Source organism: Coregonus lavaretus (genome assembly GCF_964263955.1).
Source record: "Coregonus lavaretus genome assembly, chromosome: 11".
In the NCBI taxonomy this organism is placed as follows: Eukaryota; Metazoa; Chordata; class Actinopteri; order Salmoniformes; family Salmonidae; genus Coregonus; species Coregonus lavaretus.
In genome coordinates, this window is record NC_139998.1 from 54246849 (window position 1) to 54267097 (window position 20249).

At 44.8% G+C, this 20249-nt stretch overlaps 1 protein-coding gene across 5 annotated transcripts in view; it reads left to right on the forward strand.

Annotated features, from left to right (window-relative positions):
- Nucleotides 1–20249, forward strand: part of LOC311137745 (E3 ubiquitin-protein ligase RNF13-like) — an 82690-nt gene that overhangs the window by 31751 nt on the left and 30690 nt on the right. For all 5 annotated transcript variants that reach the window (XR_014613975.1, XR_014613976.1, XM_084172317.1 and 2 more), the window contains exon 4: nt 3335–3460. Coding sequence is in view for 3 of the 5 variants with exons in the window: in XM_084172317.1 (XP_084028443.1) it covers nt 3335–3460 (126 nt within the window). In the remaining 2 variants the exon portion in view is untranslated. The remainder of the gene's footprint in view (nt 1–3334; nt 3461–20249) is intronic.

Below are 20249 nucleotides of genomic sequence, written 5' to 3' on the forward strand. Positions count from 1 at the left end.
CCCTCTCTCTCTTTCTCTCCCTCCCTTCCCCCTCTCTCTTTCTCTCTCTCCCTCCCCCCTCTCTCTTTCTTTCTCTCCCTCCCCCCTCTCTCTTTCTTTCTCTCTCGCTGTCTACCTCTCTTCCTCCCTCCCTATGGAAGACTGTCACCCCAACAGCCTCTTTCATCTAGCACTACAAACAACCTCTCCCTCTGAAACCCAATAAAAAAAGGAAAATAAATGTAAAATACGGTTTTGAGAAAGTCATTCTAGACCAGGGGTAGGCAACCCTGTTCCTGGAGTGCCGCAGCTACTGCAGGATTTATTTTCTCCCCAACTACAAACCATACCTGACGAACTGAGCTAATAGACCAGTTCAATGATTGCCTAAATTCAACACGCCTGGTCTTCCAGGTGGGTTCAATCAGAAGCATGCTCCAGGACCGGGGTTGCTTACCCCTGTTCCAGACAGACAGCATCGTTTTTCTTCCTTTATTTCTTCTTTCCTTCCTCACTCTCACCTCACTTCCCGTAGTTACTACGGTACTCCATGGCAACGGCATTTCTTTCCTCACTTTCACCTCACTTCCCGTCGTTACTACTCCATGGCAACGGCATTTCTTTCCTCACTTTCACCTCACTTCCCGTAGTTACTACTCCATGGCAACGGCATTTCTTTCCTCACTTTCACCTCACTTCCTGTAGGTACTACTCCATGGCAACGGCATTTCTTTCCTCACTTTCACCTCACTTCCCGTAGTTACTACTCCATGGCAACGGCATTTTTGTCTCTCTGGAGATTATTTGTTATTCATGTTTTTATTAATATTTTTTTATGCAGAATTTTATTTTAATTATTTGACATCTGTGGCAACCAGAATAATTCCCAGCTAAGATTTTAATCTGGTCTGTGTGTTTCATCAGTGGTGTCATTGTACGTACTAATCGACAAGAAATGGAAGGGTTTGAATACAGCGTTCTGTCTCTTAAAAGTGCAGTATGCAAAAATCAAATAGTTTGCCTAATTTCAGTTCGTGACAAAACAAGCAAATATAATGTAGAGAATCATTGTACCATTTAAACAGCTGTGAAATTACCAAAAATATGATATTTTCAGCTGTTTCAAGCTGGTGTTCAAAACCGAAAGTAAAAGACACAAAAACTCAACTTAAGAACGGGAAGCATAGAAATAGAACTGATCTACCGCTTCTTAGACTTGCGTTCAATGATGATGACAGATCTATACAGTGGGGAAAAAATGTATTTAGTCAGCCATCAATTGTGCAAGTTCTCCCACTTAATAAGATGAGAGAGGCCTGTAATTTTCATCATAGGTACACGTCAACTGACAGACAAAATGAGAAAAAAAATTCCAGAAAATCACATTGTAGGATTTTTTATGAATTTATTTGCAAATTATGGTGGAAAATAAGTATTTGGTCACTTACAAACAAGCAAGATTTCTGGCTCTCACAGACCTGTAACTTCTTCTTTAAGAGGCTCCTCTGTCCTCCACTCGTTACCTGTATTAATGGCACCTGTTTGAACTTGTTATCAGTATAAAAGACACCTGTCCACAACCTCAAACAGTCACACTCCAAACTCCACTATGGCCAAGACCAAAGAGCTGTCAAAGGACACCAGAAACAAAATTGTAGACCTGCACCAGGCTGGGAAGACTGAATCTGCAATAGGTAAGCAGCTTGGTTTGAAGAAATCAACTGTGGGAGCAATTATTAGGAAATGGAAGACATACAAGACCACTGATAATCTCCCTCGATCTGGGGCTCCACGCAAGATCTCACCCGTGGGGTCAAAATGATCACAAGAACGGTGAGCAAAAATCCCAGAACCACACGGGGGGACCTAGTGAATGACCTGCAGAGAGCTGGGACCAAAGTAACAAAGCCTACCATCAGTAACACACTACGCCGCCAGGGACTCAAATCCTGCAGTGCCAGACGTGTCCCCCTGCTTAAGCCAGTACATGTCCAGGCCCGTCTGAAGTTTGCTAGAGTGCATTTGAATGATCCAGAAGAGGATTGGGAGAATGTCATATGGTCAGATGAAACCAAAATAGAACTTTTTGGTAAAAACTCAACTTGTCGTGTTTGGAGGACAAATAATGCTGAGTTGCATCCAAAGAACACCATACCTACTGTGAAGCATGGGGGTGGAAACATCATGCTTTGGGGCTGTTTTTCTGCAAAGGGACCAGGACGACTGATCCGTGTAAAGGAAAGAATGAATGGGGCCATGTATCGTGAGATTTTGAGTGAAAACCTCCTTCCATCAGCAAGGGCATTGAAGATGAAATGTGGCTGGGTCTTTCAGCATGACAATGATCCCAAACACACCGCCCGGGCAACGAAGGAGTGGCTTCGTAAGAAGCATTTCAAGGTCCTGTACTGGCCTAGCCAGTCTCCAGATCTCAACCCCATAGAAAATCTTTGGAGGGAGTTTTAAGTCCGTGTTGCCCAGCGACAGCCCCAAAACATCACTGCTCTAGAGGAGATCTGCATGGAGGAATGGGCCAAAATACCAGCAACAGTGTGTGAAAACCTTGTGAAGACTTACAGAAAACGTTTGACCTGTGTCATTGCCAACAAAGGGTATATAACAAAGTATTGAGAATCTTTTGTTATTGACCAAATACTTATTTTCCACCATAATTTGCAAATGAATTCATTAAAAATCCTACAATGTGATTTTTTTTTTTTTTTTTTCAATTTATCTGTCATAGTTGACGTGTACCTATGATGAAAATTACAGGCCTCTCTCATCTTTTTAAGTGGGAGAACTTGCACAATTGGTGGCTGACTAAATACTTTTTTCCCCCACTGTAACTCCCATTTCTATGTGAATTTGGTCAGGTCGCCCAAAAAGTTCAATATTGCAGCTTTAATTAAAACAAAATTCAGGCTCCATATTGAATGTTACTTTAGCCATTACATTTATTTTATTTTATTAAATTGTTATTTTTGTCATTTCTGTTCTCTTTGTTCAGTAGGTGGCTCACCATTTCTCTCTAGTCTAATTGATGTAATTTTAGATGTTTGATCTTCCACTGAATATTTATGTAGATTCCACTGAATATTTATTTAGATTCCACTGAATATTTATTTAGATTCCAGTGAATGTTTATTTCCAGTGAATGTTTCTGTTGAGGAGAGCAAAGATGAAAATGCACACCACCGCAATTTCCTGTTTTTGGTATCGGAAAGTAAATTTACTTAGTCGACAGAATTCATCCCACACACACTGTTTTGTTGACTTTTCGGTCATGTTGACCATGTTCCTTGAGCGATAGTCACATAACTGATGCTCTAACTGTACTGTGATGTCACACCCACAGGGCTTTCTGATTGGTGCACGGCCCGAAAATGCCTGCGAGCCCATCGACCCACCCCCTGTCCGGGACAACCTCACTGGCGCCTTCATCGTGCTCATCAAGCGCTTCGACTGTAACTTTGACATCAAGGTAGGGCGCACTGCACTCACAAAAACCTCCCCATGTGATGTATTATTGGTTGCCCCTAAGTTGCCCCTAGCCAATTATACAAGATCAGATATTTTAGCATCCCCCTAATGGTTAATGTTACGATTGGGGGTAGGATAATCTGATCCTAGATATGCGCTTAAGAGGCAGATTCTACCTCAAGACCCCCTTAATGTCTATGATGAAGTTGCCCTTTAGCACTGATCCAAAGTCAGTTTCCTCTTTTACCTCTTGATGGATATAGTTAGGGATGGGATTGGGAAAGCTGATCCTTAGGCACAACTTCTGCCTCGAGCCCCTCTTACATGCTGCACAGTACACAGGAAATGGCTGTTGCCCAGTCAGGACTTCCTGTTCTGGCACTGAACCATCTCTCCCTCCCTCCCTTCCTCCACTCATCCCCTGCTTCTCTCGTGATCCATTAACTTGGTGCCCTCAGCGGCCCTCTGCAGAAATGCAAAGCTGTAAACAAAGGCATTGTCGTAGTTTTAACATGGTAGGGAAAAGACACCTTTAACCTTACGCCAATGTCACAACACAATTGAGCTCCAACCAAAGAGAGACCGAGACTTGGTTCTTTAAGGACAGGGAAAGCATCATTTGTTATACAGAGTTAAAACCTTTTTTATACATGGAAATCCACAACTTCAGTGTAGCGGGATAGTAGGCCTATTTTCTTCTCAGCAACAAAGGAGCCGTTTTTAACGTTTGCGCGGCACGGCACTCTGAACCGTCTCTACTCGAGTTTACAGAAAGTGTGTGTGGCGCCCAGAATGTTGAGTTTTCCTAATAAGTCCCAGGAGCTGTGGAGAGCACCACTCGATCCGCCCCATTACTCAACCTTGGAGAGGGAGAGAGAGAGGAGTCTAATGATAGAATTAGAGGGCGAGCGAGGGGGAGGGATGTAAGGAGTGAAAGGGTCTGTTGATAGAAGTTGAGAGAGTGGGAGTGGGGCAGAATGAAAGCTAAAGAGGGAGAGAGTGGGGCAGAATGAAAGCTTGAGGGAGAGAGAGTGGGGCAGAATGAAAGCTAGAGAGAGTGGGGCAGAATGAAAGCTAGAGAGAGTGGGGCAGAATGAAAGCTTGAGGGAGAGAGAGTGGGGCAGAATGAAAGCTTGAGGGAGAGAGAGTGGGGCAGAATGAAAGCTAGAGGGAGAGAGAGTGGGGCAGAATGGAAGCTAGAGAGAGAGAGTGGGGCAGAATGAAAGCTGAGAGAGAGAGTGGGGCAGAATGAAAGCTAGAGAGAGTGGTGTAGAATGAAAGCTAGAGAGAGAGAGTGGGGCAGAATGAAAGGTGGAGAGAGAGAGTGTGGGGCAGAATGAAAGTTAGAGAGAGAGTGTGGGGCAGAATGAAAGCTGGAGGGAGATTAATTGATCTGATCATTTGAGCCGTAGCATCATAGACTGTCTGCCTCTCAGATGACACGATATAATACATGCTTCTAATGAAAAATACTGAGGATAAAGATGAAACACACAGTCATGCACAAGGAAGCACTGTTTCTCACAACAGAATAAAGTAAAGAGAGGGAGAGAGAACAGATACGTACAGTATTATTGTGTCTGTGTGAAGAGCAGGATTTAAGAGAGGAAGAGGGGAGACAGAATCACACAGAGATGGTAGGAAGTGAGTGGAGTGAGAGGAGACCGAATGACAAACAGATTAAGGAAAGAGGGAGAGAGTAGAGCTCTGGAGCTGGCTGTGGTCCCTGGTCTCTGGAGCTGGCTGTGGTCTCTGGAGCTGGCTGTGGTTTCTGGAGCTGGCTGTGGTCCCTGGTCTCTGGAGCTGGCTGTGGTCCCTGGTCTCTGGAGCTGGCTGTGGTCCCTGGTCTCTGGAGCTGGCTGTGGTCTCTGGAGCTGGCTGTGGTTTCTGGAGCTGGCTGTGGTCCCTGGTCTCTGGAGCTGGCTGTGGTCCCTGGTCTCTGGAGCTGGCTGTGGTCCCTGGTCTCTGGAGCTGGCTGTGGTTTCTGGAGCTGGCTGTGGTCCCTGGTCTCTGGAGCTGGCTGTGGTCTCTAGAGCTGGCTGTGGTCCCTGGTCTCTGGAGCTGGCTGTGGTCCCTGGTCTCTGGAGCTGGCTGTGGTCCCTGGTCTCTGGAGCTGGCTGTGGTCTCTGGAGCTGGCTGTGGTCCCTGGTCTCTGGAGCTGGCTGTGGTCCCTGGTCTCTGGAGCTGGCTGTGGTCCCTGGTCTCTGGAGCTGGCTGTGGTCCCTGGTCCCTGGAGCTGGCTGTGGTCCCTGGTCTCTGGAGCTGGCTGTGGTCCCTGGTCTCTGGAGCTGGCTGTGGTCTCTAGAGCTGGCTGTGGTCCCTGGTCTCTGGAGCTGGCTGTGGTCCCTGGTCTCTGGAGCTGGCTGTGGTCTCTAGAGCTGGCTGTGGTCCCTGGTCTCTGGAGCTGGCTGTGGTCCCTGGAGCTGGCTGTGGTCCCTGGTCTCTGGAGCTGGCTGTAGAGTGTAGGGCTTTCTCTCCCTGGTCCCTCACCCGCTCCATGCCTAATAAGGCCATTCTACATCACACACACACAGTGAGGTGTTCCCTGGGACTGAAACCGGATGCCCTCCCCCCTCTACCCTCTCCAGCTTGCTGTGCGTCAACCAGAGACATACACACTAGCACACACACTAGACCTGACCTCACATCAGCGCCACAAACAAACAGACACAGGAAACTGATCCAAGAACAGTCGATACCACACTCGGACCAGTTAAAAGGACAGTTCAGTCCAAAATCCAAGTAATTTACTCTCTCACTCTTCCCCCCGGACCACGAAACAGGATGTTGAAGGTTTACGAAGCAGTAGCAGAGAGTCTGCCCCCCTAGGTCTGATGTAGGATCAGTCCTTGTGGCTCCAAAAACAGCACAGAGCTACCGAGCCTGACTCAGGATCAGCCAGACAGATGTGAGTCTTCTCTATAGCAGTTGAGTTGGGAGCTGGGGAGAGACTGGCTTGAGGAAACAGGGCGGAGGCATACTATAAGGGACATTCCTTGAAATGGGACCTTGGGTTTGAGAAGGGGCGTGTCAGTGTGTGTGTGTGTGTGTGTGTGTGTGTTTGTTGTGTGTGTGTGTGTGAGAGAGGGAGGGTGGGTTAATGTCTTACCTTGGCCTCCAGGCTTATGATTAGAGGTCATACTAATAAGTTTTGTAGTGATTCCTATGTTGTTGATGTAAATAATATTTGTTAGTCTGTGGTGTGTAATGAGGAGCAACCAGGCGCTTGACACATTTATGAAATTGCTTATTCCAGTTACTAATAAGCATGCACCCATTTAAAAAAAATTACTGTAAAAACTGTTAAATCCCCCTGGATTGATGAGTAATTAAAAAATGGTATGGTTGAGAGGGATGAGGCAAAAGGAATGGCAAATAAGTCTGGATGCACAACCGATTGGCAAATGTACTGCAAATGGAGAAATCGTGATGAAACTGAATAAAAAGAAGAAGAAACTACACTATGAAACAAAGATGAATGACATAAAGAATGATAGTAAAAAGCTTTGGAGCACCTTAAGGAAATTTTGGGCAAAAAGGCCAACTCAGCTCCATCATTCATTGAATCACATGGCTCATTCATCACAAAACCCACTGATATTGCCAATTACTTTAATGATGTTTTCATTGGCAAGATTAGGGATTACATGCCAGCAACAAATACTGACACTACACATCCAAGTATAACTGATACAATTATGAAAGACAAGCGTTCTAATTTTGAATTCTGTAAAATGAGTGATTGTGGAAGAAGTGAAACAGTTATTGTTGTCTATCAACAATGACGAGCCACTGGGGTCTGACAACTTGGATGGAAAATTACTGAGGATAATAGCGGACGATATTTCCACTCCTATTTGCCATATCTTCAATTTAAGCCTACTAGAAAGTGTGTGCCCTCAGGCCTGGAGGGAAGCAAAAGTAATTCCGCTACCCAAGAATAGTAAAGGCCCCTTTACTGGCTCAAATAGCCGACCAATCAGCCTATTACCAAACCTTTGTAAACTTTAAGAAAAATATGGTGTTTGACCAGATACAATGAATGCTATTTTACTGTAAACAAATTGACAACAGACTTTCAGCATGCTTATAGGGAAGGACATTCAACAAGCACTGCACTTACACAAATGACTGATGATTGGCTGAGAGAAATTGATGATAAAAAGATTGTGGGAGCTGTTTTATTAGACTTCAGTGCGGCTTTTGACATTATCGATCATCTGCTGCTGGAAAAACGTATGTGTTATGGCTTTACACCCCCTGCTATATTGTGGATAAAGAGTTACCTGTCTAACAGAACACAGAGGGTGTTCTTTCATGGAAGCCTCCAACATAATCCAGGTAGAATCAGGAATTCCCCAGGGCAGCTGTCTAGGTCCCTTACTTTTTTTCAATCTTTACTAATGACATGGCACTGGCCTTGAGTTAAGCTAGTGTGGCTATGTATGTAGATGACTCAACACTATACACGTCAGCTACTACAGCGAGTGAAATTACTGCAACACTTAACAAAGAGCTGCAGTTAGTTTCAGAATGGGTGGCAAGGAATAAGTTAGTCCTAAATATTAAAAAAACTAAGAGCATTGTATTTGGGAAAAATCATTCACTAAACCCTAAACCTCAACTGAATCTTGTGGAAATAAATAATGTGGAAATAGTAAAGAAGAATTTGTGCTAAACTGACTTGCCTAGTTAAATAAAGGTCAAATAAATAAAAAGGTTATTATAAGCTAGCTTGGTCAGCCCGATAATTAAAGATAAAATCACCTGATATTGAAATGATGCACACATCCACTATCCTGTGAGATCTTGGCCCGGGCCAGTAGGGTTGAGCAGTATACCACTGACACATTTACCTGAATGTCAAGCCTTGTTTTAGAACAGCAGCCTCCCGAGGTAGATTAGATTTAGAGGGCTCACAGCTATAGGAGAAGTGGGGAAGAAGAGAGGGGGGGGGGGGGGGGGGGTGTAAGGTTAGCACTTCCTGCATGCTGGGCCTCTGAAATGAGGGGAGATGAGTGGGAGGGGGGGGGGACTGGTTGGGTGACCCATCTGACCCCAGCTGTGGGGGAAGGAGACTGGGAAGGGAAACCTGACACTACACCACCCCCACACACACACCGCCCCACTTTCTCTGTCCCCCCTCACCCCTGTCCGCCTGTGTGAAAAGAGGCACCCCTCCTCTCCTGAACGAGTGTGTTCGGCTGGCACCTAGTGTGTTCACATAGTCCCTTTTAAAAGACCTTCGCTTGAAAAACGAGAAATAAGCGGCAATAATACAGTTTGTCCATTTTTTGAGCCGCAGAATAAATCTAAAATAACTCAAATCTGTCAATAATTTTGACACATTTTTGGTGCAGTATTTCTCAATTAAAACCTTTGCATGAAAGAGAGTCGTCCCTCGTTGAATGACAACAAAGACTTTATTGAAGAATCCCTACTGCTGACCAATCACCGACGAAGGGGCGTACACTTCTGCTTAGAACTTCGGCTTGCCTCCAGAAAGATGTTTGTGTGCCCGAACAACCTAAAAAAAACTAACCAAGTCCAAAACCAACTAAACATATTTTTACATTGCCAAAGAAAATGGAATAGACAAACAACTTATATTTTGTTTTTTCCATAAACATATAAAAGTGACAAGTTCTGTTTATAATTCCTGACTGACTTACAGTACGGTTTAGTAGTCATTGACCTTAGCTTTCAGCACCTGGTGTTCCCAGGTCATCTCCCATCCAAGCACTAACCAAGCCCGACCCTGCTTAGCTTCTGTCACTGACCTGATGACTATGACTGCTTTCACGTAGGATTTACAGGATTTTGTCTGTAAAAAATGGTTTGGTAATATTAAACAGTTGAATTCGGAAGTTTATATATATTTAGGTTGGAGTCATTAAAACTCGTTTTTCAACCACTCCACAAATTTCTTGTTAACAAACTATAGTTTTGGCAAGTCGGTTAGGACATCTACTTTGTGCATGACACAAGTAATTTTTCCAACAATTGTTTACAGACAGATTATTTCACTTCTAATTCACTGTATCACAATTCCAGTGGGTCAGAAGTTTACATACACTAAGTTGACTGTGCCTTTAAACAGCTTGGAAAATTCCAGAAAATGATGTCTTGGCTTTAGAAGCTTCTGATAGGCTAATTGACATCACATGAGTCAATTGGAGGTGTACCTGTGGATGTATTTTAAGGCCTACCTTCAAACTCAGGGCCTCTTTGCTTGACATCATGGGAAAATCAAAAGAAATCAGCCAAGGCCTCAGAAAAACAATTGTAGACCTCCACAAGTCTGGTTCATCCTTGGGAGCAATTTCCAAACGCCTGAAGGTACCACGTTCATCTGTAGTAACAATAGTATGCAAGTATGAACACCATGAGACCACGCAGCTGTCATACCGCTCAGGAAAGAGACGCGTTCTGTCTCCTAGAGATGAACGTACTTTGGTGCGAAAAGTGCAAATCAATCCCAGAACAACAGCAAAGGACCTTGTGAAGATGCTGGAGGAAACGGGTACAAAAGTATCTATATCCACAGTAAAACGAGTCCTATATCGACATAACCTGAACGGCCACTCAGCAAGGAAGAAGCCACTGCTCCAAAACCGCCATAAAAAAAGACAGACTACAGTTTGCAACTACACATGGAGACAAAGATTGTACTTTTTGGAGAAATGTCCTCTGGTCTGATGAAACAAAAATAGAACAGTTTGGCCATAATGACCATCGTTATGTTTGGAGGAAAAAGGGGGAAGGCTTGCAAGCCGAAGAACACCATCCCAACCGTGAGGCACGGGGGTGGCAGCATCATGCTGTGGGGGTGCTTTGCTGCAGGAGGGACTGGTGCACTTCACAAAATAGATGGCATCATGAGGAAGGAAAATTATGTGGATATATTGAAGCAACATCTCAAGACATCAGTCAGGAAGTTAAAGCTTGGTCGCAAATGGGTCTTCCAAATGGACAATGACCCCAAGAATACTTCCAAAGTTGTGGTAAAATGGCTTAAGGACAACAAAGTCAAGGTATTGGAGTGGCCATCACAAAGCCCTGACCTCAATCCTATAGAACATTTGTGGGCAGAACTGAAAAAGTGTGCGAGCAAGGAGGCCTACAAACCTGACTCAGTTACACCAGCTCTGTCAGGAGGAATGGGCCAGAATTCACCCAACTTATTGTGGGAAGCTTGTGGAAGACTACTCGAAACGTTTGACCCAAATTAAACAATTTAAAGACAATGCTACCAAATACTAATTGAGTGTATGTAAACTTCTGACCCACTGGGGACGTGATGAAAGAAATAAAAGCTGAAATAAATCATTCTCTTTACTATTATTCTGACATTTCACATTCTTAAAATAAAGTGGTGATCCTAACTAACCTAAGACAGGGAATGTTTACTAGGATTAAATGTCAGGAATTGTGAAAAACTGAGTTTAAATGTATTTGGCTAAGGTGTATGTAAACTTCCGACTTCAACTGTATGACCCCCTTACAAACAGGCCCATTTTTACCACATTCTTGCCTGCATACACCTTTCATACCTCCCATGCTGGGGACGAGTGGTAGTAGTGGTGTACCGATGTGGATGGGCATCTATTTTAATAAATCCATTGAATATACACCATTAAAAAAAATCCATAAATGATTCGTTTAGGCAGGTCCTAAGAAACAATAGAATGGCATTTTTTGAGTTTATTTTACATCCAAATGAATGAAATCCATAGTTCATTATTTTGTAAATTAAACAGACAAGACACACCTACCCAGATCACAGTCAACACACACACATATTTTGTAGTAAGAATATAATTAAATATAACAGAATAAAATACAAATAATATTTTTCCCACACAACTTGCATCATGGCAACCTGTGGAACCGCTGTCATATAAAATAAAGATGTATTTTGAAACATGGGCCCCGTGTAGCTCAGTTGGTAGAGCATGGCGCTTGCAACGCCAGGGTTGTGGGTTCGATTCCAACGGGGGGCCAGTATAAAAAAATAAAAAATTAAATGTATGCACTAACTGTAAGTCGCTCTGGATAAGAGCGTCTGCTAAATGACTAAAATGTAAATGTAAATGAAACAGAGCCCAAGACAAGCCCATGCTTTTTTTGATCAACGTATCATCTCTTTCCTACCCTCACTCCGCTTTGTTAGGGAGCAGGCGTAGGGTCTTACATTGAAAGTATCTTCATCGTGATAGAAAATAACAGCAAGCTATATTTTCAAAACCATGTGAGTCTCATGTTCATAGTTCACAACATCCGCTGGCTTTTGGAGTTGCCTATACACGATCAAGCAAAAATAATAGGCCTATACTTGATTTAGGCTACATTATCGCACGCTAAATGTTTCTGATCAGTGATAGATGAGCAAACAAATAGATTAGCTAACATTACCACAACTTAGCTAACATTACCACAGGCTAATTGTAGCCTAACCAATATCCAAACGGAGATTTAGTGAATTTTGTTGTTGTTGACATTGATTGTTTTATCAAGACGAGTCCCCGCGCTAGTCTCAAAGCAGCGTGAAACTGTGCTGAAGAAGTTGAACACGCGGTTAGGCAATTGCCTCAAATGTATTATAACAATTTGGATGACTTTTGGAGTTTCAGTAAGCAACAATTTGATGCCTTCAATTGCAATTAGCCTAATTTATTCCAATATTTCTGTCATTCAGTGATATTTATTCAGACAGTAATGTTTTATGGATCCATCCAGTTGTGGTTCAGAAAACAGTGCATGTGGTGGGGCTATGTGAAGAGATGGGGGAAGTGACTTGCCTCGCAAAGTTTAGAACTGACAGGAGGATAGTAGTAACCAGCGCTGCCTAGCAACCATCAGAAGCTTAAGAGCGTAGTGCGTGCCAATGCCACCTCTGCATTACGGCTACGTTTCATACTAAGCCGTAGGCAGAACTTTAATGCAATCATGACTAGGTCGGTTGGCAGAAATAAAAGTAGAGGCTTTGTCGCCAGCAATACCTTTTTTATATCAACAAAAAAAAATTGAAAGTTGGCGGAATGCTAAAGTTGGCGGAAAAACGTATTGGTTTGAAAGGTGTATCTGTGTATGTCTGCATCCAAGATGGCCTCCTAATTCTTACATAGTGCAGGGCTCTGGTCCAAAGTAGTACACCTATATGGAACAGGGCGCCATTTGGGATGTAGCCTATGTGTATGACTCGTCTAGATCAGGATGTGGCTTATCTGCCTGTTGTTATGTCTCCGTGTTGTTGTGGTATCAACACAGTCCGTGCTGCTCTGCTACCCTGACCTTAATGACATGTGGCCTGGTGATCTCATCTCCAGGGAGTGGCGGACACATACACGCAATTGTTTCAGTGCTACAGTGCAGCTGTGCAGTATTATCAGTTGCAAAGCCCATCCCTGCAGTTTCAATAGCTCTTATCTAATCAGAAGTCTGAACCTTGAAACTAAGCCCCACTTTGCACCGTTTTTTTTTTTCTCCAAAAGGAGGTAATGCAGAGAGAGAGTGGGAGGGAGAACAAGAGGAGAGAGAGAAAGTGAGAGACTGCAGACTTAGCAAGACAGAGAGAGCGAGAGAGAGATCAAGGAGTGTGAATCCAGCCTAGTGAAGAAAGGGGAGGGGGTGGACTGATGTGCAGCTACTGTATAAACAGTAGAGGGAGGGAGGGTGAACAGTAGAGGGAGGGAGGGAGAACATTGGAGGGAGGGAGGGAGAACAGTAGAGGGAGGGAGGGAGGGAGGGAGGGAGAACAGTAGAGGGAGGGAGAGTTAACAGTAGAGGGAGGGAGGGAGGGAGGGAGGGAGGGAGGGAGGGAGGGAGGGAGGGAGAACAGTAGAGGGAGGGAGGGTGAACATTAGAGGGAGGGAGGGTGAACAGTAGAGGGAGGGAGGGAGGGAGGGAGAACAGTAGAGGGAGGGAGAGTTAACAGTAGAGGGAGGGAGGGAGAACATTGGAGGGAGGGAGGGAGGGAGGGTGAACAGTAGAGGGAGGGAGGGAGGGAGGGAGGGAGGGAGAACAGTAGAGGGAGAACAGTAGAGGGAGGGAGGGAGGGAGAACAGTAGAGGGAGGGAGAGTTAACAGTAGAGGGAGGGAGGGAGAACATTGGAGGGAGGGAGGGAGGGAGGGAGGGTGAACAGTAGAGGGAGGGAGGGAGGGAGGGAGGGAGAACAGTAGAGGGAGGGAGGGAGGGAGGGAGGGAGAACAGTAGAGGGAGGGAGGGAGGGAGGGAGGGAGAACAGTAGAGGGAGGGAGGGAGGGAGGGAGGGAGAACATTAGAGGGAGGGAGGGAGGGAGGGAGAACAGTAGAGGGAGGGAGGGAGGGAGGGAGGGAGGGAGAACAGTAGAGGGAGGGAGGGAGAACATTAGAGGGAGGGAGGGTGAACAGTAGAGGGAGGGAGGGAGGGAGGGAGGGAGGGAGGGAGGGAGGGTGAACAGTAGAGGGAGGGAGGGAGGGAGGGAGGGAGGGAGAACAGTAGAGGGAGGGAGAACAGTAGAGGGAGGGAGGGAGAACAGTAGAGGGAGGGAGGGAGGGAGGGGGAACAGTGGAGGGAGGGAGGGAGGGAGGGGGAACAGTAGAGGGAGGGAGGGAGGGAGGGAGGGAGGGAGGGAGGGAGAACAGTAGAGGGAGGGAGGGAGAACATTAGAGGGAGGGAGGGAGGGAGGGAGGGAGGGAGAACAGTAGAGGGAGGGAGAACAGTAGAGGGAGAACAGTAGAGCGAGGGAGGGAGGGGGAACAGTGGAGGGAGGGAGGGAGGGAGGGAGGGAGGGGGAACAGTAGAGGGAGGGAGGGAGAACATTAGAGGGAGGGAGGGAGAACAGTAGAGGGAGGGAGGGAGGGAGGGAGGGAGGGAGAACAGTAGAGGGAGGGAGGGAGGGAGGGAGGGAGGGAGGGAGGGAGGGAGGGAGCCTCAGTTGGCCAGGAGAGGAGAAGCTGTGCAGGAGACGTTGGTTGTTGGCTGCACCACCTTTTGAGGAGCCCTGATTCTGCAGTGCTGGCTGACAACGCAGCAACACACACATTGATGCGGCAGTAATTACTGATGCTATCAGCTGTCTCTGTCATCACCGCCAAGGCTATCGATCCCACTGTTGTGAAATGGTTTAATCATTAGAGGAATACAGTACTGAAAACATTTCATATTCTTATTCTTTATTTACATCACATCACAGCTTTCTCCACTCCCTGTCCTGCCCATGCACTTTGTGGCACTCCAAGTGTTAACAGTTGCAGTACAGTTTGTCCACCTCTCTGCTCTCAATGCTTCTGCCCATACACTATATATCTGCCACTCCAGTTAACAGTAATGTACCAGTTAGTCATGCATCTCCAGGTGGCACCGTTTAAACCGCTCCGTCCGTGACCAATGAGCTGCCTCCCTGCCTCCCACATTACCCAGCTGTCCCGTACTGAACATGTTGTGTAGTCTCACGCACACTCTACCACCACTGCAAATTCAAAACTGATACGAGATCACCTCTCCCTCCCCTAAGTTCACCTTTCATGTTATGTTTGGTTACAATTCCTGGTTAGTGTTTTTTTTTTTTTTTATTACTTTTTATATATATATATATATATATACTGTTTTGTAGCCACATGATTAATTAAGTCATAAGAGTCTACATTTGGGAATTTAATTGCTAGTGTTCCCTCTTTTTAAATATTCCCATTCTGACATTGACTTGTATATTTTCATATGAGGGAGAACGAAGAGCACTGAGGCAGAAAAAGCAAGACACAGGCAATGAAATTAGTGCTAAATGCAAAGGTGTGTTAATTAGGCTATCTAGTAAACAATATCTCAATCAAATTGGCATTAAAGGTAGACTCAGCGATATGATGTAGGTACACAAAGTAAACAGCATAGTGGGTCAATTACCACAACTAAGAGCGTTGAAGCGCGAGGCTCAACTTCTCAGCTGTTTTGGTCCTGAACCGATCATGCTTTAACAGCGTGAAGCGAGTCCATCCACATGTGCAGATACTGTGTGTGACTGTGTGGGAGCTGTGATGTGCTTCCCTGAGACGGCTTTTGACAGTTTGCGCAGAAATTATTCGGTTGTGCAAAACCCAGAGTTTCAACAGCTGTCCGGGTTGGCTGGTCTCAGACGATCCCGCCAGGTGAAGAAGCCGAATGTGGAGGTCCTGGGCTGGCGTGGTTACACGGGGTCTGGGGTCGTGAGGCCGGTTGGACATACTGCCAAATTCTCACAAACGACGTTGGAGGCGGTTTATGGTAAAGAAATTAACATTTAATTATCTGGCAACAGCTCTGGTGGACATTCCTGCAGTCAGCATGCCAATTGCACGCTCCCTCAAAACCTGAGACATCTGTGGCATTGTGTTGTGTGACAAAACTGCACATTGTAGAGTGACCTTTTATCGTCCCCAGCACAAGGTGCACCTGTCTAATGATCATGCTGTTTAATCAGCTGCTTGATATGCCACACCTGTCAAGTGGATGGATTATTTTAGCAAAGGATAAATGCTCACTAACAGGGATGTAAACAGATTTGTGCGCACAATTTCAGAGAAATAAGCATTTTGTACTTATGGAACATTTATGGGAACTTTTATTTCAGTTCATGAAACATGGGACCAACACTTTACATGTTCCGTTTTGTTCCCCCCTCTGTGGTCCTCTGTAGCTCAGCTGGTAGAGCACGGCGCTTGTAAAGCCAAGGTAGTGGGTTCGATCCCCGGGACCACCCATACACAAAAATGTATGCACGCATGACTGTAAGTCGCTTTGGATAAAAGCGTCTGCTAAATGGCATATTATTATTATTATTATTATTATTATTATTATTTATATTTTTGTTCAGTATAAATGAACTAGCCTCCGGCCTCTGGCATGGCACATAGCCAGATAACATACAGATGGACGAGTCATTCTGTTCTTATGAAATGCATTTTCTTCATATCATGTTTTTCTTTTGACCTGCCTAAAATAAATAATGGATTTATTGTGATGGTTAATATTAAATGGACTCATTCGATTTTTAAATGTAGATGTTCCAAAGGAAACACATCATTAAAGGTGCTTTTGATTTGTTGTCGATGGAATTACAGTAATTAACAAGCACAGTAATGGCTGTTAAATTGCGATCGAGGATGTTGTTACTCTGGCACTTGTTTGCAGACATTTTGTTCCTTCAGGCTGGGATTAAGAAAAGAGCGGTCTGCTGTGTGTGTGTGTGTGTGTGTGTGTGTGTGTGTGTGTGTGTGTGTGTCTATCCATGTGTGTGTATGTGTGCTATCGATTTCTCATTGTGAGGGTTCATGTCTCGGTAGGCTCTGATTTGCACCCCACCTTTTCTTTTCATTTTCTCTCTCTCACGCTCTCTCTCACGCACTCTCTCACGCACTCTCTCTCTCTCTCTTGCGCTCTCTCTCTCTCACTCATCCCGCAGTGAGGAATGCACTGAATGTCCTTATCTCTGCCCATGCAAACATTCTGTGAGACAGTAGAGGTTGAATTCCTCTCAGATTCCATGTGGAATTACACGCTGGCATTAGAGGAGAAGCAGCCTGAGTGGCTTCGTGCGAGTACACGAGGACCCTTCAAAACCCTTAAATAACATGAAGAAAAACGAAACGCTTATAGAATACTTACGAAATCCCCAAAGGATGCTTAAAATAATGTTTTTAAGTCTTTATAAAGGTAGACTCAGCGATATGAGACGTAGATGCAGAAAGTAAACCGCACAGTGGGTCAATGTACACAACCGCTAAGAGCGTTGAAGCGTGTGTCCCAACTTCTCCGCCGTTTTGGTCCCGTGGCTACCACGCTGTGAACAGTGTGACGCGAACCTGTACGCTTTCGCTGATATTGTGTAAGAGCGTAGTCTTGCATCTCGCTCATCTCAATATCTGGGGTGTTGCTCGTGGCAACGTCATTTAGCTGAGTCTACCTTAAAGAACACTGAGCAACCTTTTGAAGTGCCAATTTTTAAAAGATGGCTAGTCATTATTAGTCTGGTTCTGGATGGAATGCAGGTACATTGTGGGCTCGGTTTCCCAAAAGCATCTTAAGGCTTAAGTTAATTTTTAGAACCTTGGTAGGAGCATCGCTAAATCTCTGAGCTGTTTCCCAAAAACATTGTTGATAAAGTTGCACTTGAAAATGCTTGGAATCTAACGCCTGCCTCAGACCACTCGTAGAACAGCTAAGTGCGTCGTCAGATGCCTTTTTTCCCCCCTCCCGCGTCACTTTATACAAAGGAGGTCTCTGCTAAACATAATCATACTGTTTTCTTCTCTCTGTGACCTCCGATAACTGCAGAAGTAGTTGACTACAAATACAATGTTGCCAATGTCTTTGCAATTGATACAAGCCATGTAGAAAATGCTTCAAATGAAAACCGAGATGACTGCATTAAAATATAAACCGTAGGCTATAGGCTTATTTCAATCATATTGAAATATATTTCATGTTCAATACATTTTTCTATTTTGATACTTGTAGGCTACTGTCTGTAATTTGTCTCAATATATTTCATGATGTGTAGTCTAACATGTGTGCAATGATGTGCCAAATCTGGGATTTGGTGCATTTTTATTGAATAAGCATTAGAATAAGCCCCCTCAAAATGTGCAGTCGTAGGCGCTAATATCTCTCTAGGAGCTGATCCGTCATCAGTATTGTGAAATAATTATTATTGTTAAGGTAACATTTGAATGGAGAAAGCTGACCCGAGAGCAGCGCTCACTTTCTTTTGATCCTGTCAGTATCGACACATGCTCCAACGATCGGGAAACCTGGGCTCAGGTCATTATCGCCGTGCAGCTGCAAAACATTGGTGCGACCAAATCATGTGCTGGTGCCATCAACTGAAAAAGTAGGTAGCACCAGTGGGAGAGCCCTGGCCTCATTGGGTTGCATTTGTCTCCTCTGTTCCCGTGTTGTATGTTCTGGGGGGGATGAGACTTTCTTTCTCATAGGAGCCTTTTATGCAGTGGGAATGAAGGGGGTGGAGTGAGACAGCAACAGGGCCCGTTAGGCTTAACAAGAATCATCTGCTGGCTCTCTCCGTCTCTCCTCAAAGGCCGCCTCATACGGAGACACGTTCACACACATACACACACAGTACGGACACACTGAGGCCTGCGTTAGCTCTGAGAAGACACAAAAATACCTGGTATTTATTCACACAATACACCCTCACAGGCAAACACAGGGCCTTACACACACACACACACACACACACAAACACAGGCCCTTACACAGCTTTGCCCTCAACACACACACACACACCCACGCGCAAGCACACACCCATAAACACACACGAACAGAGCGCAGAAAATTACAGTGACAAACAAAAGGCTGCCCTGCGCTAATATCTGCTAGCATCTTGATTCCCTCAAACAACCCCCTCTTCTCTCGTCCTCTTTTGTCTGAATGAACAATCATTTTGTTAGCTTAGCATAGCTACAGAAAATGACACCAGCATATTATATTGGGTACAGTGTAGGTGAGTGAAGACCTAGCCTAGCATAACCTATAGCCTCAGAGCTTAAACGAGCTATTGGAAAGCTATCGCTAGGCTACTTTGGTACAGTCAGTGGATGGGGGGGGGGGTTCTGAATGCCACACAACACAGCATATCTGAGAGCCCACACATCCATTATTTATCTCAACAGATGAGGTTCGCTGCTCCGGCTATCTGTGCTCACAGCGAGTCGGAATGTGACTGAGAGAGAACCGGATTTTTCACCTCTCTTCTTTACCTGCTTTATTTGACATTATTTCCCTTTTTATGTTTTGGTTTTGTAAGTGAAGTTGAATTGATATGGTTATAACATCTACAGTGATTCAAGCATCTAATATGACATACATTTTTCCCTGTTTTGCAAGTGTAGCATCCTTACACTCTAGACTTACACTCTACATGTACATCCTTTCATTTAGTCTAATTGTACATTTAAGTATTTGATTTGGTTTTGGTTGAATTTAAAGCCTAGGATTGTAGTTAGGTGAGGGTGTGTGGTCTTGGCTTCTCTATTAACTGGACTTTACTCACCGTAAGACCTTGGTGTGTTTAGGCAATCATTTGGCTGCAACTAAAAGGTGTGTGTGTGTGTGTGTGTGTGTGTGTGTGTGTGTGTGTGTGTGTGTGTGTGTGTGTGTGCGCGTGTGCGAGAGCGAGAAACTGGTACACACCACAGCAGGGTGGAAGGGGGGGGGGGAAACCCTCTGTAGTTTTCCACACTTACTGTGACAGTGGTTGGCTGTTTGGCTGTCTACTCTGTGAGAGTAAAGGAAGTGACAATATCACAGGCTTCCTTAACCATTTCAACTGTGACTTCAACTGGAATTCTGCACCAACCATAACAGGTTGCCTTGCCAACCCAGCCTGCATGTGTGTTGGCCATGATGATCCACACAGGAAAAAGGCCATGCGAGTCTGAACAAAATGGCTGCCAAACAGGAAATAACTAAACTAAGCATAAAAGTATGCATATACAGTGCATTCGGAAAGTAATCAGACCCCTTGACTTTTTCCACATTTTGTTACGTTACAGCCTTATTCTAAAATGGATTAAATAGTTTCCCTCCCCATCAATCTACACACAACACTACATAATGCCAAAACAAAAACAGGTTTTTAGAAATTTTTGAAAATGTATTAAACATAATAAACTATCACATTTACATAAGTATTCAGACCGTTTACTCAGTACTTTGTTGAAGCACCTTGGGCAGCGATTACAGTCTAAAGTCTTCTTGGGTATGACGCTACAAGCTTGGCACACCTGTATTTGGGGAGTTTCTCCCATTCTT